A 23,991-nucleotide genomic window follows, 5' to 3' on the forward strand; every position below is an offset into this window, starting at 1 on the left:
TGAAGGAAGCTGGTGCAGATATACCCTAAGAGAGACTGCTTTAACAACATGCTACATTACCACTGAAAACGTACGGTTTAAAAAATAAAATCATATATTTATATAAATGAAAAGCTAGCAGCTAGCAGCATCAGTTCCAGAGATACTTTAGCACCAAGACCAATAGGAAGGGTCAGGAGGAAAATGGCAGGGTGTGTGTGGAGAGAGGGGATATGGAAAAGTTCAGTGTAACTGACGTCATTGCTGTATTTCCAAACCAATGCCGACTGGCATAAGGTTAGTCCTCTGGAAACATGCCATCCTAGTAGTTCCGGGCAAAAAAAATCATTTTATTCCTGTGATTGTCCATTATTGTTGTGGTGCTGCCCTCTGCAATATTAGCAGGGCAAGGCACAGTCAGCAGTGGAGGTTTTGTGCTCATTTTGGCTTATTTAACCTGAAGCGTTGGGGTAGTAAAAAAAAAAAAAAAAAAATCTCCACAGATGTGTTTATTTGAGCTGCAAATATGTTGCCATACCATGCACCCCTTTGAAAAGAAGCAGTTCACAGGAATAAACACAGCATTCAGTTTTTTCTTTTGCAGATGACTGAACTTCAAACCTTACTCAATGGAGGATATGTGAACCCCTAAGAGGACCTTGTCATGTGACGACAATCAACGACGGATCTTGCATTGATATCCCCTGCCACAGAAACATGGCAGGCATTCTTTCACTTGTTATAAAAACCCAAACAAAGACACAACCCATTTATGATGATAAAGACCGAGTATAAATAACATAAAATTAGCATACATATTTTAAGCCCTGGAGTCTCTGCCCTGTTACGGGGCTTTGACTCGTTGGCTCTCTAGCTTCCACAGCAGCCTGGGTTTTCAGTAAAGAGTTTTATTTAATTTTTCTCATTGTCTACTATATAAAAATATAAATGCAAAAACACCCCACCCCACCCCAATAGTTCCCCATCTTCTGCATTATGCTATTTTCATCTGAACATGCTATCAATATTGTAAGATACATGAATCGTTAGTAGAATTTTCACAGGAGTAGCAGAAAAAAGGTTTTGCCTTACACTGAAATGCCCACCGGTGGTTAAGACCGAGGAAGGGGCATCATGGGCCAATTGACAGAAACAACAGAAAATGAACCAGATCATCAGAAGAAGCTGCAAGAATCCACTCTAGCCTACGTGAAAATTGGGAAGCTGGAAAAGAAATACCAAAATGTAGGCACTGGGCTCAAAAATCCTAAGCATCATTAGTAGAGGGCTGAAATGGCTCAATCGCTAACTAACAAAGAAACAGAGAGAGAAGGAGAGACAGAAAGAGAGAAGACATACACACAGAAGCATAATGAGAAGTAGGATGACATTGGCCTGCCACGTCTAGCTTATAACATCGATTCAGTTTGAAAATATAGACTATGGCCCCAGCACATGATTCTGAAGAATGAAATGTTGCCACCTACATTGCAGCTGCCACGGTTGAAGATGTCAGTAAATGTTAAGTCTTGTCTCATTCATAAAAATTCCTCTTAGCTTCCATCAGATAAGTTTTAAATTTTCAGTGTTGGGCTTTACATACATACATATATAATATATATATATTTCATATACTATATCAAAGCTTAGAGTATTGATTTTTTTCTCTTTAAAAAAGGGATTCAACAGCTTTCTAAACGAGAGGCATTCCTTGCTAAATATCAGGGTAAAACTCCGACCCGTGGTCCATGCTCTGCAGCACTGGCTTCTGATCCAGGGAGGACATCCTGCTCAGCATTTCTGCAGACAGTGCGTAACTATTGCTAGATTTCTCCTCAAACCAACTATCTAGTGCCCTCTTGGCTTCGAAGTTGGCAATAGGTGGTCCGTTAACAGCAATTGTCAAAAGGTCACTGAGCTGCTCCAGGGTGAGCCGAGAGCGATTGTTCTTGCGCACTCTCTGCAGGGCATTGCGCCCCTTTTCGCAGCAGGCTGTGGAGGTGGGAAGAACTTTGAGGATCTGGATGATTTTGTTTAAAAGAGGAAACCTCTGCCTGTATTTACAAATGTGGCCGATTAAATCTTTGAAACCATTTTTGGTATAATAATCCACCTTGAGTTCCCGCCATTCCATGAGCAAGCTCCCCCTGGGGTCCATGCCTTCTCTGCTCACTTCTGTGGAAAAGGTTGGCACGGCTTCGAGGTGCTCAAAAATCTGCACCATGTCTTCCCTGCCATAGCTCATAAGCTCCTCTGCGCTCCTCGGCCAAGCTGCGAGGTCAAACACTTGGCAGGCTTTCACAAATGCCCGGCTGCGAGGTTCAAACCTTTGAGCTAGAATCACCTGGGTCTTCTGGCATATCTTTTCTCGAATGGACTGGAATTTGGCTTCCGCCACCCGTAGGTTTTTCACAGCGACGCCATTGAAGCTTTCTCGAAAGCTCTCCTCAAACTCCTGGAGATACTCGCCGGGAGAATCGGAGAGCCTGCTGATCTCTTGGATGGCTTCCTCGATTTTGTCATCCACCTGCGACACAAGGAGGTATTCGCCTTGGAAGACAAAGGCAAGGCGCGAAAGCACAGCGATGACGTCCAGCAGGAAGTAGATCAGCTTAATCGACTGGTAGTCCATGAGGAACTGCAGGAGAGCCAAGGCAATGGCAGACGCATCTGCTCTTTGTGTTTGGCCGCTGACATCTTTGAGATGGGCCACCACTTCCAAGTAATCCTTGATCAGAGCGTTGAGGACGTTCTGCTCCCCGATGATCCACTTCACTGCTCTGATGTCTCCCAAAAACTCGGTTTCTTCACAGAGAGTAGCAGCAGTGACCCTCAGCTCGCACATCAGCCTGGGAGAGTAACGGTAAAAGCTGAGTAACTGCTTCAGATTGTTCTCTAGCTCCTCCAGGCAAGGAAGCTCTTTCCCACTAATCGCATCCAATATCTCCAAGTGCGGCTTGTGTACCATAAGGGGCAGACAGAGCAGCCAAGGCAGAGTCTTTCTGATTGTCATGTACATGTTAGCTCTAAGGCTGGCAGTGATGTTAGCACCATCGACTCCCAAACCAACACTCGGCTTTTCATCCTGCAGCCGGATTCCCAGGGCGGAGAAAGCCCTATCTAATGCTTGGATGTAACTATCGGTTGCAGAAAAGCCCAGCTCCTGGAGAGAGAGGAATTCAGTGGCCGGAGGCCCATCGCTGCTGATATACTGCACGTAAACCGCAACTGTGTCGGCAAGCAAATCGTCGCTCTGCCCGTCCAAAATGATGCTGAGGAAGGGAGATTGCCTGACCCGTTCGACGAGATCTTCTCTAAGAGCTCGCGCAATGTGGTGGATCAAGATTTGACAGTCTCCCTCGTTCATATACTGATCCACCACTTTGAGCTCACACTTTCTCAGTAGTTCCGCAAGAGGCCTGAAGTCACAATAGGGCCGGCCTTCCATCGCTAAATGGTAGGCTGTGTTGAAGAGCAGAGTCATATTTCGGCACATCTCTTCCGTCTTCTCCGGGTGCATCCTGAGCCTGTAAAGTTGCAGGCACTTCTTGTGGAGGTTGCTCTGGCTGTGAAGTTTGATTGTGTGTATCTTGAACTGCTTGGAGCCAATGATGAAAGCCGAAGTCCGAGAGGATTGCACTGTATACTGGCGGCAGACATGGCACCACATTTCGTTGAGCGTCGGGGAGTACCTCAGAAACCAAAACTTCTTGAGCCACTCTTGCTTGAAGCGCCGAATCCTCCTGGTGACGGCGGACAATTTGGAAGGCTCATCTGCGGCTGTTATCATGTCATTGGAGACAGATTCGTCTGCTGAATCCACCTCTTGGTCGTCGTCCTCCATGATGGTGGGAACAGACATGATGCTTTCCGAAGCTGTGAAAGAAAAGAAATGAGGGGGAAATGGAGAAAGTTTAAGGTAGGGTTGTAAGAAACAACACAAAACTGTTAGACAACTATCCCACATGCCCCCCTTGGCTACTCATACCATTTGCAGCAACAATGAACATGTTACTAGAGTAAATTTTGGTTTATAAACATTCCAAGACCCCCTCATTATCTAAAATCATAATTTCCAAGAGTCCATGCAAGCCTGGGTAGCAAATGCCACTCTGATATTCTGACTACTTTCATATTCACAAAAGGGCATCAATGACAGAGCATGTCCCAAAATGAAATCAAAAGAGCTTCGTAAAGAAATGCACACTTGCATTCAACCAACAAAATCCTTTAGATAAGAGAAAAAGGGAAAATATTAATGACATACTTCACACACATGCCACAAGCCAGTATATTTCATATTCAACATAAGAGAGTCAATTGCAATTTCTAGGTATGATTCAAAAACAACAATATGCTGTTCTTTCTCCTGTAAGGGAATGCATCAAGAATACAGCAAACAAATTCGCTGCAATGGAATTTTTTTATTGAAGGTGCCTGATTACAGTGAAAAGAAACATCATGTTTCATCATTACAGTCACAATCCCAAGACCACTTGCTCAGAAGACTACGTTCCTGCTTCATGAAACCCACCAATGAGACCTCAGGTGCTTCTCAGAACACTCAATGCTGGAACATACTTAGTCACGAATGTCAAACAAAATGGCACTCCTTATACAGTGTTTGAGGAACACTTTTCTTGTGTGTAACTTACCTGAGGGGTATGAAAATGCTTGGTACTCAGGTACCTGAGGAGGTAGTAGAGGTGCCTCGGCTAACTTGCCAGATCTTAGCATGTTTAGTTCAGCCTGCAACTCGCGAATCTTCTTCTTCAACCGTACACAGTTGGGACACAATGAAGTTGTCGGGATCTCAAGGGCATCATCCTGAGTCGATGCCAGAGACAGATCGGTGGGGCTGTTCACTTTAAATAAGGCCTCTTCCCCTTCGTCTTCCAGCAGGCCTATGTCTTTGGAGCTGCGGGGGACTTTCCACTCACCCTCATTCCTGCCTCTACTGTGATTTGGAGAGCTGTGATGAATACCAGGCCCACAACCTTCCAAGGCATCTCGCGCTTGAAATCTGGAGGACTTTCTAGTGGAAGGAGCAGAATTCTTTATCACCTTGTGCTCTTCCATCTTTGTTGGCTCTAGGGAAGCCTCTAGAACATCTTTGAAGATGAGGTCTATTTTCTTCTTCTTTGTTTGGGGTTGAGACACACCTTCTTCAAAGCTGCGCTTGTAGGAACTCTTCCCTTGCTTTGATGTGGTGAGCTCGAGGGGGTAGCTCATATCGTCTTGGTTTTCTAGATTTCTTTCTGACCTTTCCCTTAGTAATTTTTTATCTCCTAGAAAGAAAAAATCAGGAGTTGGAATTATCAATGGGAATTCTGCAACATTCCTCACCCCAAAGCAAAAGCAAACTGGGAGCACACAAATCTTCATTTTTCACATGTTTGCATTACCAATAAGGGAACTTATTGGAATGAAGGTCTCAGGAAACCTAAGACTGGAGATTTGTTTAAAAGGGAAAACAGTCTCTAGGAGGCAGCCATACAGAAGTAGGCCTCAGATGGTTTTAAGAGAAGACAAACTATAGGAAGGTGGTCTAAAATAACAGGCAGCCAACCTGTGCTGGAATGAGACAATAATGTTGAATGTGTTGGTTTGTTGAAAAGATAACTTTTACTTGGTAAAACGTATCCGGTAAATAATACATGAAGTGTGTGATGCAGAAATTTCCATGTGAAACTTGTAGGCTTGAAGGACCACTTTTCTATTCCAGAATGACAGGAAGCGTGAGAACACAAGGAAATCACTATCTCATTTCCCATATCACTTACTAGCAAAATGAGGTAGGACTTCTGAGTGACCTCCAAGGTTGGTCCCGACAAGATTGCTAAAAGTATGGCCCCTAGCCAAAGTTCACCAAAATAAAGCGGAGAGATTGTGCATATTAGCAGTTACTTAAAACAAAGGGAGTAGCCATATATCCTTACCTGGAAATTCAGAAGATGATGGGTTTGGTTCAATTTCCATCTTTCTTCTTATCTTGCAAATAACTCCAAGCATCAAGACACATGGTTGCTTCCCAAACAAGGTGCTGTTTTATGCTGCTATGTATATATTTTGAAACACGTGTGTGCTTTTGTGAGAGCTATATAGGAATTTCAAACGCTGCCAACAAAGTCCTGAACAACTGCAAGTCTAAAGCTGCTACGAAGGTGAGTACAATTCCAGATAGTGTGATGGAGCACGGGCACCACATTATCAGCATTTATCTGTTGACGCCGCAAGTCTTAGAGTCTGGCTATAGAGATGAAAAAGCCAGGCAAGACTGAGCCCATGCCACAGCCTAATTAGTTTTTAAGGGTATGACAACTGGCTGGAGATCCAGATTAGACATGGCAGATTTTTTTTCTTCCAAATTACACTGTATTCTTGGACAAGAGTAGATCACAACTGGGCTTCTATTTCCATTCTAAATATGGACAGCAGTGCATGTAATCTGATGATAGTATGTAATTTGGTATTAAGTACAGAATCAATCAACCTGGGGGACCCATCTTCATTGTAAACACAAAACACGTTACTGACACTCATGGGATGAAAAATTAAATTAAAAATGTGTTTGGGCACTACTTGATGGAATCTCAGAAGGTAGGCCAAGGGTGGATGAGTGCTGGCAGGCAAAGCTTTGGTGCCAGGCTTAGGAAGGTACTAGGGGCTATGGTTTGGGTCCAGACCTGCTATTCTGTGAATGGAAGAGCTCCTTTTTGTTTACAAAAGTAAGTTTGATCCAGTGCATGCTGCAGCTGTGCGCAATGGACCGGAGTGGGTGGGTGGGCAGAGAGAGGTAATTTTCACTTGTTTCCTCTTCTCCTGCATCCCCCTCCTACGATGTTTTGGAGGGTGTCCCAACCGTCCAGAGCAGATGGGGGTGGGTGGGTAAGGCACACAACACTACAAGGGGAAGAGAGAATCAGCGAAATTCACATCCCTCCACTTCTGCCTAGAGAAGCATCCAGTTTGTGGAATTCTGCTCTGCACAGCTCTGGATTCCAACCCTATGACTAACTACACGAGACAAACAAATTAAGGGAAATGACTAAATATGTGCAAATGCGCTTAATTTGCACGGCTTATAGAAAGTTTGCTATTTTAGTCATTTGGTGGTTTTAGTCAATTAAGTAATTGACTCTGTATATATTTGCATATGAATAAAGCAGTGCTTCTGAAGAAAAGCATCCCCTCTCTGTTTTTAGGTTAGGCAAGCACCTTCTGCAGCAACCATCATCAAGGTCATTTGCAACAGAGAAGAGGGAATGCCTTTTATACAGCAATGTCTGCACAGATAGATTATTTAAAGTTCTTGAATCAAAATTACTTAACTTTTTTTTTTAAGTGCTGCCCAATTAATCGGGGACAGCTTTTTAACCAACGAACAGTATGTACTAGATAAAAGGCAACCAATAAAATGCACCACAACTGCAAGAACCCTTCCATGGTGAAGGACTGCCAACTGCCCCAATATGTGAATTGCACCATTACGAGCAATTAAATCCCATATTGGGATTAATCTCCAGTCAGGGGAAGATTTTAGTCACAAGTTGCCTATTTTTGTCAGGAAGGCCGCAAGTTCAGATCCAAATTTAAGAACTCTTGGGTATCCACCAGTTAGACCTTATCAAAATTTGAAACCACTTTCTTAAATCAAAATGCCGAGGAACTTTTAACAAAAATGCTCATTAGACGGAGATGAATGAATTCTGCACGTTGTTCTAGTGTTGAATTTTTTAAAAGCCAAATACTGAATTTGGCTTCCAGCTACTCTTTCTATGTGTAGAATTACATAATATATTGTGCTGTCATTAACCAAATGAATGTCAACCTTTTCCGGAACACCGGTGTTTCAATGAAAGAATACTCAAGAGGTGACTGCATAGGATTTCCTGTTGCGGTTTGTGGTGATGAAACAGACACTGACAAGGTATTTATGTACTTTTTTAAAAACACACACACACAATATTTCTAGCTTGTTTTTGTACATAAAGCCCAACCCGAGTTGTAGACAGAGCTCTGTGCAACAGACACCCTTGTGCCAGACTGTACCTTTTCATTCAGCATCTGCGCCCTGCACTTGTGATTTAGCAGCAGAGTACGTTCTCATGCAAACATGGCCCATAGGATATACAGAACTGCCTGATTCTGAGAAATACCATTGGCCTGCCTAGTTCAGTAATGACTTGCTCTCTGAGATTTCAGGCAATTCCCCTGCGCAAGACCAGGGTGGAAGTGTATGGACCCTTCTACTCTGCGGAGTCCCATTCAAGAGACTTCCAACTGAATGATGCCCTCACACACACTTTCAAACGTCGTCACATACTGCGGGGCCATGACACCTGATACATTTTGCACCGATACACACAAAATATTTTACACCCACAAAGGGTTGCAGAGGCAGCAGGAGGAAAAAGTGACCACTACAACTTAACTTTGTCCCTCCTCCCCATTCTTCTCTCCCAACCTCTTTCATCAGCGCTGGAGACTGTTGAGAAGCACCTTCAAGTTGACTCATGGAAGCTGGCTCTCGCTCTAGGAAGGAACCCACAGTTCCCATACAGCAAATGCCTGTCAGCCTTAGGCTGATGGCCTATGGACAGAACACATGTAAGAAAAGGGGGAGATTCCTCTACTATTGGCAGAAATCCCCCCCCCCCCCCAAGAACCTGTCCTCAAATTACCTTAACAGCTAACGGGCACCGCCACCAATCTATCTCTACACCTGGGGCTGTGTCCCACTTCACTTGCCAACCCCCTGCTGCCATTGCTGTCTCTTCATCCCCAATTTACTCAAACTTCTGCCATTGTTTTAAATCGCCACTCTTCCCCTCTCAGTGTCTCTCTCTCCTCACTCCCAATCCACTGCTGTTGTGCAACCTGCCTTCACTTTTGCTCCCCCACCCCACCCTGACTTCCAGGATTGTGATGTGGCTCAACAAATCCTCCAACGAGGGCTCCCATGATGACATCCTTACATTTTTATTATATAAAAAGATATATCTCTGATGTGTATAAATGCCTGCTACTCTTTGTCACCAGTGTAATATTGTGAAGTCCCTCTAGCTATTTATTTTGCAACGGGAAGAGGACCCTACAAAATGAACCACAAGCCAGAAAATCCAGTCCAGCAAAGGGCATTTCTTTCACCTAATGCTTCTGACTTACAGACAGGCATAAAATCAGCTGGCACACACACACACACACACACACACACAGCGCCCCAACAGTGCTATTTGATGGATTTCATTTCAACCAGGCATTCTGCTCCTTTCAGTCATTTTGTGATATGGAATGTTTTGTTTGCTGGTTTTAACCCCCTGCCCCCCCCCAAAAGAGATGTTTGTAGCTGCCTCAGGAGCCATCTTTGTCAGAGAAGAATGCTAGAACAAACTCAGAGACAGAAAAGGGAAGGGAAAGGCACCCACCTCTTGTGAGGTTTCTGTTGATGGTCTCCTGAGACATGCTGTGCAATCGCTTCATATAATCCTCGCTGTACCAGACCCTTAGCCTCTCCCCTGGCCGGATGTCTCGACAGGTCCGGAAGTAAATCCTCTCGCTGTGCTGGAACGCCATGAGGTTCTGTTCTCTCTCCTCCCGGGATATGGCCACATACCTGAGAACAAGGACAGGGCAGTTTTTGACTTACAAGGAGGCTTAGACAGAAAGGAAACATACAGAAGCCACTGTGCAGCATGAGTGACCTTCAAAAGGGAAACACAGGCAGAGGAGTAGTGGATGGCATGAATAATGATATGCAACAAGCTACAAGGAAATAACATGCACACTGAAAGAATATCAAACAGCTTCTTGAATCTGGTATATAGTTGTTGCCTCTGTCTAGGAAGACCAACATTGTCAGTGTAGGCTTTTAAACCATTTAAAAGAGGGACGAGGAACTTGAAGCCCACCTGACGTGGCTGCACTGCAACTCCCTGCAGCCTTAGCGAACATGGCCAATGGTCAGGGATAATGGGAGTTGAATTCCAACACCTGGGGAGCCACGGGTTCCTCTTCAATATCCAAAAAACATATGCCTGCTTGTAAAATGTTTACAATAGCCTTAGATGCTGGACTCTTGGACCTCACTGCTTCTCTGTTCCTCAAGCTTCACTCCCACTCTGGTAGCCAACAGCCAATTCTTGTAAAGGGCCTATACAGAACAAGCTGGTGCAAAGAAGCCTTTTTGAGCACCCTCCACATAGCAGCTGCACAGTGAGAAGCATTTCAGCATCTGGAAACTTTGCACCAGCATCACCTTCCCCTGCCAGTTTTTCTCAGCGATTGATTGATATCATTGACAAATCGCTTCCCACAAATCATTTCAAAGCACTACAACAATAAGAAACAGCAACAATAAAAAAGATAGAAAAACAATGTCAAATCCAATTTCATCTCTCTTTCTGTTTGGAAACGAAGGATTTCCAAATGGAAAGGGACAACGGTGGTAGTCAGATTTCTTACTGTCAAGAATTACAAGGGATAAGGCTGCTGTCAGGCAACCACACATTCACCACTGTCATGAGCGCAAAAAAATAGGCAAACATCAAAAACTGGCTCTCACAAAGTTGGATGCCATTCTGGCAACCTCATGAGAAAACTATTTGTCTACCATCACCAAGCCACTAAGTTACAGCTCAAGGGTAATACCAAAATCCACGTCAGGGATTTTATTTGTCAATGAAAATATTACAAAACAGCATGCAGGGTTTCCAGTACTCTTTATCAGGCAAATGCGGAAAGTTCTTATTATATAGCACTTGTATAAGTCGTGTTCCAAAGTTATTGGGTGGAATTCAAAGCAGTGCCAAGGAGATCATGCCATCAGTGCAATCATCTCTGCTTGGCCTGATGGAACAATTTGTCCTCTCCTTTCCCTGCATGCTGTTCCGGGATTTCTCCAGACCCCCCAAAAGCCAATTTCTTCTGGAGGCAGGCAAAGGGGTAGTTCTTATTAACCCTGTAAAGTTTATCAGTCTTGCTTTCCCATGTTTTAATGAATTTATTGCTTGTCTATTCTACAAGGAGCTCAAGAAGGCACACACAGTTCCTTCCTATTTAGGCTCACAACTACACTGAGGTTGTTTAGGCTGAAAGATAGTGACGGGCCCAGTTTCACTCAGTGAGCTACATGGGAGAGTAGGGATTTTAACTCAAGCATCCTCCATCCAAGCTCACCACTTTAACCACTGGCTGCCATGTTACAGATGAAGCAGCTGAGAGACAGTGGCTTGCCTAAAGAAACCTTAAGAGTCCATGGGGGAGATGATCTGAATCAAGAATGAACTTGCTTGTATCTCTTAGCCATCTTGACACATTAGCTTTACCTAGTTAGTCACACTATTCCTTGGTGTGCACATTTCGATAATCTGCATGCATAAAAGTAAGTGAGTTATCAGGTGAGGGGCAGAGACAATATGAAAAACTTACGTTACTAAAACCTAGGCTTGGTACTGAGTGAGAGAGAGAGGTTGCTGGAGCAAGAGTATTTTTCCAGTAATTGTATGGGAGCCATGTTTCAAATTTAATTGAGAGTTACTGATGATTGTGCACAAACTGTGCTTAGTGGATTGCATCTATATTGCGGAGCTGGCAATGTTTGAATAAGAGAGAGGGCAGAGGTCATGCTGCATTACTTCTGCTAGCATAAGAGCTACTCCTGGGAATACTCCCTTTTAACAGCAGAAACAGCTTCTGCTCTTCGGCCGCAAGGTGATTTATCATATACCACACCAGCCACTTCCATTAATATCCTTCTAGTATGTGTCCGATGACCATACTTGGCTGTCATGCTCATATTGCACTGCACTACACTTTTGCAAAATAATTAATCATAGCGTCAGAAAAGAGACAGGTGAACACTAGACTCCAAACCTTCATTTACTGCGTAGCAGATAAGTGACAGGACAAAAGCTGTTTAGAACTTGGCGTATTTAACACTGATCCAGACCCCTTGGATACGAGTGAGCTGCCCTTCCCCTCTCTGCCTCAGTTTTAGTTTTCTGCTGACTGACTGACAACTCAATTGTCAGTATTACACACATGCTATGAGTGTGCAGGCAACTTCTTTCACAATCCAATATACAGAGGGGGCTGCTTCCATCTATATTTTTGAGTGACTGGGGAGAAGATACATGCACAAAGCCAAGGGCTCTGGACACCGCAGGGCTGAGATGGGGAAGCTGTGGCCCTCCAACTCTTCTTGGACTACAAATCCCCATCACCTCTGACCATCGGCCAAGGTGGAGGGGGATGATGGGGAGCCCAATGTCACCTGAAGAGCCGCAAATTCCCCATCACTGCTGTAGGGTATGTCAAGAAGAACAGAGCAGCTTCTGACTTTGTAACTAAGCTTTCCCCACCCCAGCCTCATTGCTTAGATTTCCTAAGCCATGGGGAAGACAGAGAGGGGAAAGATGGTGCCATTCCAGCTAAGCAGCAACTCTCAAGATTCACTCCTTTCCCCAGTTGCACTAAGTTTTCATGGATTTGCTGAAATCAGATGCACTCCTCAGACATTTGGACACAGGAGTTGCTCTGACCAGGTTTTTTTCCCCTTTCCTGGTGGTGGTTGCTCTGTTTTCTTTTTAAAGGAAGAAAAGCTCAGAATCAGCCCTAAATTAAACAATTCCATTCAGTTAAATGAACATCTACTTCTTTTCCAGATGCACTGGGAAAGCTAAAAAGCACTGGCCAAGGGTCTCCCTGTCCCAGAGCAACTGTTGTAGTAATCTGTTTGAAAGAACGAGTCACCTTTTTATGTATGCATATGTGCTTTTATACAGGCTGTGACAAGCTGTGACAAGCAATCCCAAAACCTAATTAGAGATTCAGAAGATGTCTCTGAAAAAGCTGTAAGAAACTTTCATGCATAGATGCTCGACTCTTGGATATATCTAAATGGACAGCTGAGATCTCCTAACTATCTGTGCGAGATCCTCATGAAATCCTTATTGCTGTATGGTGCTAGAAGTTGTAGTAATCTCATCAGTTTTGTAAACCACTTTGAGGTTTTCTACATATCAAGCAGTATATAAATTTTTATGAAATAAATAAAATAATAAAGGCAGTTGAAATCTGGAACATTACTATTTGAGAGGTCCCTTTTTGTATAACAATGCAAATGGGCAGATTTGTAGCTTTTTCTGTATCCCTTTAGGCACATGAACAAACTTTCACACTAGGAACATTTCCAAACCATTCACCTTTCTTTTGCTCCTTCTTAATGAGCAAATGCTTTTTGTCCTCAAATTGTCCGTAAAATATAGCAAAACAAAAAACATAAAACCCACCCCAATCTGACAAATGTGTCCTGATAGAAAAGTGCTATTTGTGCACCATGCAGAGATATGTAAGCTGTAAACTATCCTTGAAATGTCCTTGAAATGGAACACAGGCTCCAGAACACAACTTGAAAGCACCCATGTAGAGAAGGAAAGACGTTACCCAACAAAGAGTTTGAGTTTTAAGTATTATATATTTATTGTTAACAAAAATACTCATAAATTTCCATCATATATAAGAAATATTAGGGCAAGCACAGCATTTCAGTCAAACAAGGGGCACTTTAAAACATGCCAGGTATACACAATCACATACAACATCCCCTTGTGGGGATGATCACAAAGAAAGCATTTCAGAGAGCAAAGAACTCATCCCTTGTTGCTAATTCCCCATGGAAAATAAATAAATCATGGGGCATACCTTCATTTGCCCAGATATGTTTCTCTATATATTAACATCCCAGATTCCTCAAGCTTAGCTTTACGGCTTCTTATCCTGTTCTAAAAGAAAGCACGCAGCGTGTACATTTCTCCCAAGTGCCAGAAATCCAGAGGCCACAAGCCCCTGAGCTTCTCAGAAAAGGTCAGCGGTAGCTGAGAATGCCAACTTGCTTTTTGTCTCTGGGATCAGTTCTCCAAGAACTGATAGCTGAATCAACAACACATCACAAAAGTTTGAAAGAGGAAAGCAAAGCAACCTTATTCATCCTAATGGCTTGGAGACAAGCACATATGAGACACCAGGAGTTTTGTAACAGACGACATTCCTATTATTTAATTTATAGAGTGCCATCAATGGACATGGTTCTTTAAGAGGAGCAAAAGAAAGAGGTCTCTACTCCAAGGAGCTTACAATTTAGACTTGCTTTGGAGGGGAGCAAAACCCATCCACTTTGGTGGTGGAAAGCTCTGAGGACCAGGCACTTCCAGACCCTGCGCCATTATTTCCTTCACATTAATTTGCAACAGACTGGTGCTATGCCTGCCTCAGAAGTATACATATGCTGAACTTTGTTAATTAATTCACGAAAAAAGTGATCCACATTTAATGCCATATGGATTTTAAATTCCCTGCAAATAGGTGGCAACACTGCAGAAAAGTGAAGTTTCCTCTGAAACAGGCTTTCAAAAACCAGTCTGATTATATTTTCATCATTTATTTATTGCATTTATATGAAACCTTTCTATCAAGGCATCCAAGGAGGTTTGTGGGTTAAAATATTAATACAAAGCAAATGGTGCAAATTATCTCAGGTCTACTTCAGGAGCTGGTGGCACCTGGTGGCCTGGCCTTCTCCTGTCAGGGAACTCTGGTCTTAAGTAGCCCCAGGGTAAGTGGAGGTGGGGCTGCCCCAACACGCTTTAACCTTGACAGAACAATCCTATGTGTGTTTACACAGAAGGAAGTCTCCTTGAGTTCATTAGGGTTCCCTTCCCTGATAAGTGTGCACCCTAAATTTATCCTCACTGCCAGAAGGGCCTTGTGGAATGTAGACTACTGCAGCTATGACTTTAAGGGGATTGTGTCTCAACTCTTGACATCCATAGGGTGCAAAAGAGCAGGTGCAGGTATGAAAAGTGTACAGTGCACATGCAATTTTAGCTTATGTACTACAAGCAGGTGTGAGAATATGATCAAAACATCCAGTTCCAGAACCATAGCGGAGTCCTAACAGGCCAGGCTAGACTACATTTAGAACTAAGTAGACAGTAATCTTGATTCACATAGGCAGTAGCTTACATCTCCTGTTTGCCCTATTCCTGGATTCAAAAGAATTGTATGAGAGTTTAAACTGGGCAAGCAACAATGCACATGCCATCCGCACCCACCCTGTGCGTACCAGGCACATCTCCTTCCACATCTTTCCTGTGTATAGTAGGAAGTCTTCCTATGGTAGGGTAGGAAGACTTGGGAGCGTTTGGCTGGACACACTTGAATACCTCCCTAAGATCGGAAACCATTCAATGTGGGAAGTCTGGGGGACGGGTGGGAGTGGGTTTAAGCCCTTACATGTTCTTTTGAATGCATGCACAAAGCTCCTGTTAAGCAGGAAGCTGGTACAAGGAGAACACGCACCAGCAAGCCTGTGATAAGACAAGGGGGTTAAAAAGACGACATTGTGTTTGCAAACAAAAGAGCAATTCTGAAGATGTCAGGAGAATTACATCGGTGTCAAAGCCAGCATTTGAGCATGCTCCAGTTAGTTGCTTCTGAAAAAGCCATCCCTCAACTCAAAAGGTTAAATTTGTGAGCTCTTTATTTTTTTATTTAAAAAAAGGTATAGCTTGGTATACACAACTTGCACACATTTAACTTGTGTGCGTTCAGCTTTGACATATATGGGTGGAAAGGGGGATGGGCATCCAGGAGAAAAGAAGCTTTGGTAATTCCACACACCATTGCACCCAGTGTTTTGCCTATATGCAATTTTGGCTTTAGGTGCGATCTCCAGAACACAACCCCCATTTAAGATGAGGGATTACTGCACTACTCTTATTAATATCCTAAAGAACTGAAGATGTAGTCCGACAAGATCAAGTAGAAAAATTAGCAGGCTGGCCAGTGGTTTACCTTATCCAAAACTTGTTTCTAGCAGGTTTAGCAAACTGATTTCAGTGCAACTTACTTTCAAAAGAATGCACTTGTTTTTATGGACTGCAATGTTACCAATTTCTGCTAGCTAACCCCTCTTAAAGGCCTGAAGTGGCTGACACCTGCCATAACTGCTTTTGCTACCTGACAGAAAAAGCTGATGAGTAAGTCCAGTGTGCTGGGTGGTGCTTTGCGCGCTTCAGAAGCAGGCATTGTTTTTTCCTATTTTTCCAGGTCCCTACTTTTGTCAGTATCTACCTAGCTTTAGTACTCAAACCCCAAACCACAGTAGCTAACTATGGTAAAGAATGTAGTCCGTTTACGGCTCTTAGATCCACATAGTGCATTTGCAGAAGTAAAAGGGGGGGAGGGGGGAGCATATATTTGTGGATTGTTTTACCTTAAGTGCAATTATTTAAATGCAAAGCCTAAGTAACGTTTCCTGAGCATAAAAGGTTAAGGAAACAAATCTATGTGCACCTTGACTCCATACAGCAAGACAGCCATTAAATTTCACCTGTGTGTATTTAAGGTGTTCACAGCTTCTAATACAGGGCGGGCAAGCAAGGTGCTGCGCTTCCAAGTGCACAGAGCAAAGCCTACTGCTAAACTGTCATAATTTATATTCATCTTTATAGGGAACTCTCACTGATCTTCCCCAATAGTCATGCTAATGAATTTTTTTTCTAATCCAACGTCAGCTACTCTTTCCTGTTTAATGCAAAGGGAGCTAGAAGTGGTGCTTTCTCTTCCGTGACCTAGTCGTCCGAGGAAGAGGCGTCTGCTTGGGATGGCTTTGGCTATTCCCTGCCTTGGGTTCAGAAGGGTTCATTGGTGCTGCCACCTGGCTAGTGCTGGGAACCTGACCCTTGTTCAAAGTCTGAAGCTCGTCCTTGATTTTGGTCAAGGTCTGGCACATCTGGCTGACCTGCCCAGTCAGGTCAGACATCCTCTGGCTGATCACAAGCATGTTATTTGCCATGTCTCTGTGGATTGTTACCAGCTCTTGACAGAACTGCCTGAAGAGCTCCGTCTGTTCAATGTGGGTGTCAAAGAGCTGGCGGTCAAAGCCAGAGATGGGTGGGCTTTGGGCATAGGGCCGAGGGGGCCTAAAGGAGGACTGGGAACATGGGTTTGGTTGCCTCATTTCCTGCCTTTGGTTAATAACATCCGAGTGATCTGACAGAGAAGAAGAATGAAGGTATGATGGTATGGAGAGAAGGTCAGCTTCTTCTGCGTGCCTCTGCAGGGATGAAAAGTGGTGTTGCCGCGAGGGGCCGGGCACCTCCACATCTTCGTCAGCTTGAAACAGAAACAGAAAACACCGGATTATTTACATGAATGTTTTCTTCTGACAATCTCTATTTCAATAAGTTCAGGAGAAGCAAGCATTCAACTTGGAATTTTGGTAAAATGCAGAAAGAGATTTTTTTAAGGAATAGACTATGGGGTTGATTCCTTTAAAAAGAATTTCTTGTGTAATGTAAATGTCCATTTACAAAATGCATTTTGCTTAGCATCCCTCTAAGGTGACTGTTTTGAAGTCACTAGGTGCAAGGTCAACTATAGATTTTTCTTTGGGGCACAAAATGCAAACAAAAAAACTGAAATTATGCACTTCCTGAGATAAGAGGAGAGTTAATGGTAGACTTTCAAGTGTACACAACCACCACCATGACTGTTGCTTTATCAATCTAATCACATACTGATTTTATATTAAGAGCTTCCAAAGTCATTTCATTCAGCAGCAGCAATTGCAGAGAATCATTTCCTGTGAGGAGTCATCCACCATTAAGTAATCTTTGTCAATTTGTAAGGGACTGGTAATCCCAAAGCAGTCCATAGCTTGGTGGCAGGGCTCTAGCTTGCAAAAAGGTCCCAGGTACCATCCAATAAAGGATCTCAGTGGCAAGGAAAGGGGAGACCCCTGTCAGAATCTTGGAAAGCCAATGGCAGCTGAAGAAGACAATACTGGAAAGATACCACTAGGCAGCTTCATGCAATGGCACAAGCCACTGTGGGTGTGTAGTAGGGATAGCCAGTGTGGTGCCCTTCCAGATATTGCCCAAGCCAACATGGCCAAGCCTAAGGGATGCTGGGAGTTGGAGTCTAGCAACATCTAGAAGGCATCACACTGATATCGTCTACCCATTCCCTTGGTTTACAGGAAGCAGCTCTCAAGTGGTAACACCTACATTTCCAGTTTCTGCACGCACCAAAGCTCTTCCTTATCAGGGACAAGAGGCTTCACCACTGTAAAAAGTGATTTAGTGCAGTATTTTGCATGCTTTCCCCTTTTACCAAATATAATCCAGAAGAGGAAGTTTAACACTAGTACAGAATAATAAAGCCAACAAATAGGAGTTTGGCCATATCTCATTGGATGTTTTATGGCAAGAATTTCTGCTGGAGTGGCTAGCATTTAGAACTACTAGTGGTCCGGTCTAAGACTAAGCATGAGGCAATGGGTCGTAGACATCTTCCACTGCTTAATTATATTTGCCGTGTGGCTAGCTGAGCCTTATAAGCCTAGACCATAGTGCTGCCTGTTGAACAGGGAAAACTAGAGAAGACCTTGATGATAAGTGCAGCCTACGCACTTACGGAACTTTCTTCAGGTTTAGTCTACTAGATCAAAAGCTGCAAGCCAGAAGTATACTGCCAATCTCGTTTCCACAAGAGCAATGAAAAATAGTTGTTACCCTACATTTGTAAAGGCTGTCCTGAATATCACGAATACCTGGTAAGATGTTAAAATGGACAAAACCCAAGCACCATTTTGTATATATAAGTGCCAGGGCTAGATCACATAATCACAAATGTGGAAATTCTTGATAGGAGATGAAGTACTGTATGACTCAAGTACACACATTTGCACGCCGTAAGACTGGTGTTGGCAATCCCTTGATCATGGTACATGGGTGGAAAGATCAATGGCATTGCCCATGGATACGCCAACTCCACATACTACCACCTTTGCGCAATGTAGAAATATCCACATTTATGAGCTTGTGAACTCACCTAGAGACCCATATATTGGATTTATTAAGGGTGAAGATTTGGTTTGGTCTTCCCTTTCCCTCCGTCAATGTGTGCACACAACCTTCCAAGCATCTTCACATTTGCCATTCCACAGACCACGGGCACTGACAATACCTATCCCTTTTTTGCTAACTTGACCGAAGTAGCACAGCTCATGCTAGTTCATTCAAGGTGCAGCTCCGGACAATCTATTCCTAACCCAAGGCTGAGGGAGGAAATAGGGTGGAGAGAACCAAAGCGCAACAGGAAACACCAACCAGAGATAAGAGTTTCGCTAGCAGGGCAGGGCTGACCTTTTGTGCAATACATACAGTTCTTTGGTCAGAACTGATCTGTTCAGCAGGGGACCAGGGGGGAGGTAATACTTACAGCTGGTTGATGGGCTGTCAACCACGTCCAGATCCGCTCTCCGGAAGCCGTGCATCTGGCGTGACGAATGCAGCGTCGACTCGATGGCTCTCTCGTGGGCGGTCAGGACAATGGCCGAGGGCCTCCCCGGGCTGCTGGGACTGGAGAGGGACCTCTGCATGTATGCCAGTTTGTCTTTGGTCCTTCTCTTCATGTCGTCCCACCTGTGCTTAATATCTTTCACAGACCTGGGGACCTGGCTCACCGATGTGATTTTCCTGGCTATACTTTCCCAGATCTTGTCCCTGTCTGCGTGGGATAGACGTATCGTCTCCCTTCCAAACAGCCTGGCTTCGTTCCGAGTCACTTCCGTGACCAGAATGTCCAGCTCCTCCCTGGAGAACTTGGGCTTCCTCTTTCGTTCTGTCATGTTCCTTGAGTTCAATATCCCACAAAGCACAAATGGGTAAAAGGAAATCAATGTGAAGCACCCAAACCATTACAAGCAAGATACACGACCAATTGCACATTCACTCCCAGCTTGCAGATGTTTCTCTCCTCTATTCACATAAAACTTTCCATTTCCCACCACTAAATGTAGAAAGTGTCAGAAAGTTGGGGCTTTTTGGGGGGTGGGGTGGAATTCATACACAAGTACCATGTCCTTTTTAAAAAAAGGTAATCTTTCCACTTAAAACAGGTATTTGGAGGCTCTGTTCAATCATTATTCCAAAAGAAAAAAAAATATATAGCACATATTCTTTGATACAGAACAAATTACATGGATTTACTTCTTTAAAAGGTAGGTCATTGAGTCCAGCAATCCGATTGTGACTCAAGAACCTCTAAAATGGGTATTACTAAGTTTCTCTCAATTAATTCCCCCCTTTCTGTATTTGCTGAAGATATCATCAGTGGATTTTAATCAGTAAAAGGGACTGAGACAAAGCAGAAACAAATGAAGAGTGGGATACTAAGAGGAACCAAACCTACAACTTGGCTTGGGAGAAGGGACTGGGAAAACAGTAGACAACTTTGTGAGAGCTCCTGGAGAAAGCATTCCCTCTACACACACACACACACACACACACACGTACCCTAAAACGTTTTGCAAGATTTTTGTTGCAGGCTGATACCAGAATTTCCACCAGCTATCTCAGGACCATCTCACACTACAAATTTAGCAGGTACCCATGATATTTCTGCTATATCCTATTACCTTGCACGCTACATATGTACCTTTATTCCCTCCATGGATCCAATTGAGACTTCCCATCCATGCATACATGGCAAATACTCAACAAAACAAACAAGCAAAACCTCCTCCATGTAATGGAGCGTAAGGTGCTCATCGCATACAAAAGTGGAAAGAGTAGGATAAACACATGTGAATTATTCATACAATCCGTATGTTTTGGCTCTAGTGGCCTTGGGTAACTTGCTGTGCTCTATTTGGTCTAAAGAACAACTTTTATGTATGTTGTTGAATCTAAATCTCAGCTATAACCATTTGTTTTAAAGGAAACTGAAATCACACTGCACTCCTAAACCTCGTTATTCAGAAGCACATTGTGCAGAGTTCAATGGGAATTACTCCCTAGTGCTTAGGACTGCAGTCTCAGTCTGGTTATTAAATATTTCTTAAGCTATATATTTCTTTAAAATATATCTGAACCTCAACAGAAATCATGGGGAGGGCAGGGGGCACCCGGCCCTCTTAGCTTCTGTTTTTAAAAGGGCCCTGTATGTTATGTCAAAGCTATCTTTTCCACTTATTTTATGGTTTCAGCACTCTGGATCACCCTTGCACAGTGCAAGCCATAAAATAACCGTTCTATTTATTTTTAAAATTCTGTATACCCTTCTCCCCACTTCTTTCAAAAGGAGTTGCTTAAAGAAGCTTACAAACATAAAAGCAGCAACAATCCAATCGTTTAAATACAAATTACCAAGCTAAAATATAGCAGCAAAAATCAACAACAGAAAGATACACGATTAGCCACCACTGTCTCGTATCTGAGCAATTCTTAGGAAGAGAACCATCTCAAATGGTGGAGCTCCGTGCGGTGATCACTGAAATACTGCAACCTGGTCTGATGCTGAAAGGTAGTGGCTGGCCTTCTTGTTCAACTTTGCTAGTGCAAAAGAAGCAAACTGCACTTCTCCACCCTCAATCAGAGCTTCTCAGCTGCGGAGAATATCAGCACCCTCTCTCCTGTCTTAGCGGAGATTCCACTTTCTGTATGTCCAATCTCTCCTTCCATAGCTTTGGTGGTAGAAGCATCCCCAAAAGGAAAGAGAGGGAAGTACAGCCAGCTACAACAGGAGAACATCTGAGAGTACAAAAGTGACGGGGCAGCAAGCTAAGAAGGGGGGGTCAAAGTGCCTTCACACTCTGTAGCGAAGCTCAGACAACACTGATGCATATGACACTTAACGGAGTTTGCACATAACCTACGAATGGATTTTAAAATACCAGACTGGTTTTTGAAGCAAAGTGCGGGTGGCGCCCTGACTTCTCCTGTCTTCTGAGGACATGGTCACCTTGACCGTCCAACACCTAGGCCTGCCACCTGAAGCTGCCGAAGGGTATTAGCGTTATGAAATCTTTTCCAGCTGAAAAATCAACTCTAATAAACACTCTTCACTTCTCTGCTTCGTCAATACACTCTACTATCCTTGAGTGTTTTACAGCTTTCCTTTCTGTGTCATCTGCAAATTGAATGAGCAGAACACTAGGATAAAGGAATTCACTTAGAAAATGTACAAGACAGCTTCTTATCGGCTTAACTGTCCTGTTTAGAGTTCCATCCATCCATCCATCCATCTGTTCTTTTCTTTTTAAGTTTAAGAGCAAGAGATCCACCAGGAGCAAATTACAGGACAAGCAAAACAGGACACAACACCTAATTAGCTGGCAGTATTCATGGCTGGGAACCATTAGCGTAAATGGTTGTTGGGTAGGCCTTTTTAAAATAATAATAATAATAATAATAATAATAATAATAATAATAATAATAATAATAATAATAATAATAATAATTTTAAAAAGCTTTTAAGGAGAACAGGGAACAAGTTTAACAACAGCAGCAAATAAAACCACCATGTACAGAAATAATATTTGGAATGGGGTAGAGTAACAGCTCAATGGTAGAGCAAGGCCCACGGTTCAGTCTCCAGGTAGGGCTGGAAGAGCTGCTGCTATAGATTATGAATTCTGCAAGCAATTCTGCAAGCAACAGCAGAGGTGGGGAACCTGATGTGGTCAACAAGCCAAATCCTTATCACCCCTACCCCTTGCAGGTCACATTAGACATGACAGGGCTGCTCACCTATCCAAGTTCTTTTATTTTATATTGTAATTTTATGTTATGAACCACCCTGAGATCTACAGGGCATTATACTTCTGTTACTACTATTAATAATCATTTTATTTGTTGCAATTTCCTGCATTGCAGGGAGTTGGACTAGATATCCCTTCCAGCCCTGCAGTTCTGTGATCCCCGGATGTCACGATGATCCACTATAAGCACCCAATAATAATCACGTGGCACTTGATGTTGGGAGACTGGGTGTGGGGATAAATGAGAGCATAAGATCAACAAAGACCCATCTAGTCCAGTGGCCAACCAGCTGCCCAAGAAGCAGCACAATAAGGACAGAATATGATCATTGACAAGATTGTCTATTTTGGGGGGAGGGGTGTAGAAAAGTAGGGGGGAATGGAATGGAGTTACCCAGAAAAAGGTAAGGCTGTGTAGGACAAAAGCACTCCACACTGCAGCACTGTGTTATGGCTACTGTTTGTAATGCTCATATAACATCTAGATGGCTTGCCCTTTTCTTTTCCGCAAGTATATAATCAACCTGTTAAATTCCCAGCTGGATTGCTTTGCGCAGCTAGGTTAATAATTCTTTGTCCTCATTTAGATTCACCTATAACACAATTAAGTTGCAAACTAACCAACGTATAGAAGGGGAAAACACAATGTATGGATTTAAAAAGAAAGGAAAATTCAACACCATTATTAGTGTCTTCAATGTGTTTTAAGTTCTGTTGCTATAGAGGCAGGTTTGTAAGTAGCACAGACAAACATAAACACATACACACCTCTCTCTCTCTCTCAAAAGCTATCCTTTAGGGAATGAGAAAGCAGGAACACATTAAAATAGATTAACCTGTTCTGTGCTACATGAGCAGAGTGGAAAACGAATTTAAAATGAAATAGGAACAAACAGATCACAACTGCCAGTGACAGGCAATAAGAAAAAAAAATACAGTGGTACCTCGGGTTACATATGCTTCAGGTTACATACGCTTCAGGTTACAGACTCCACTAACCCAGAAATAGTGCTTCAGGTTAAGAACTTTGCTTCAGAATGAGAACAGAAATTGTGCTCCGGCGGTGCAGCAGCAGCAGGAGGCCCCATTAGCTAAAGCGGTGCTTCAGGTTAAGAAAAGTTTCAGGTTAAGTACGGACCTCCAGAACGAACTAAGTACTTAACCTGAGGTACCACTGTATTGTGGGTGTTCCTAGTTTTGTAGATGCACCAAACACACTAATGAATTCTATTTCTCCAATCGTGGCTTTATAACCAACGAGGAAGACAACAAATTTCAATAAACAAGCAAGTCCAAACAAGATGGCTTAGGGAGAATTTCCTTTTTCTTGATTTGCCAACAACCCCCGGATACCAACAAATTTTGTTAAAAACACAGAAAGGCAAATAATAAAGAATAATAAA

General features: G+C 43.2%; 1 protein-coding gene across 2 annotated transcripts in view; it reads right to left on the minus strand.

Annotated features, from left to right (window-relative positions):
• Positions 1-437: 437 nt before the first annotated feature.
• PRDM11 (PR/SET domain 11) overlaps positions 438-23,991 on the minus strand; it is a 43,298-nt gene continuing 19,744 nt past the window's right edge. Inside the window, exons 6-8 of one of the 2 annotated variants that reach the window (XM_082224241.1) lie at positions 9,408-9,595; positions 4,635-5,267; positions 438-3,855 (exon numbers count right to left, since the gene is read on the minus strand). In XM_082224241.1, coding sequence (XP_082080367.1) covers positions 1,694-3,855; positions 4,635-5,267; positions 9,408-9,595 — 2,983 coding nt within the window. In that variant the 3' untranslated portion in view covers positions 438-1,693. The remainder of the gene's footprint in view (positions 3,856-4,634; positions 5,268-9,407; positions 9,596-23,991) is intronic. The other variant, XM_082224242.1, reaches the window with a different exon arrangement.

This window comes from Podarcis vaucheri, assembly GCF_965113315.1.
Source record: "Podarcis vaucheri genome assembly, chromosome: 1".
Classification (NCBI taxonomy): Eukaryota; Metazoa; Chordata; class Lepidosauria; order Squamata; family Lacertidae; genus Podarcis; species Podarcis vaucheri.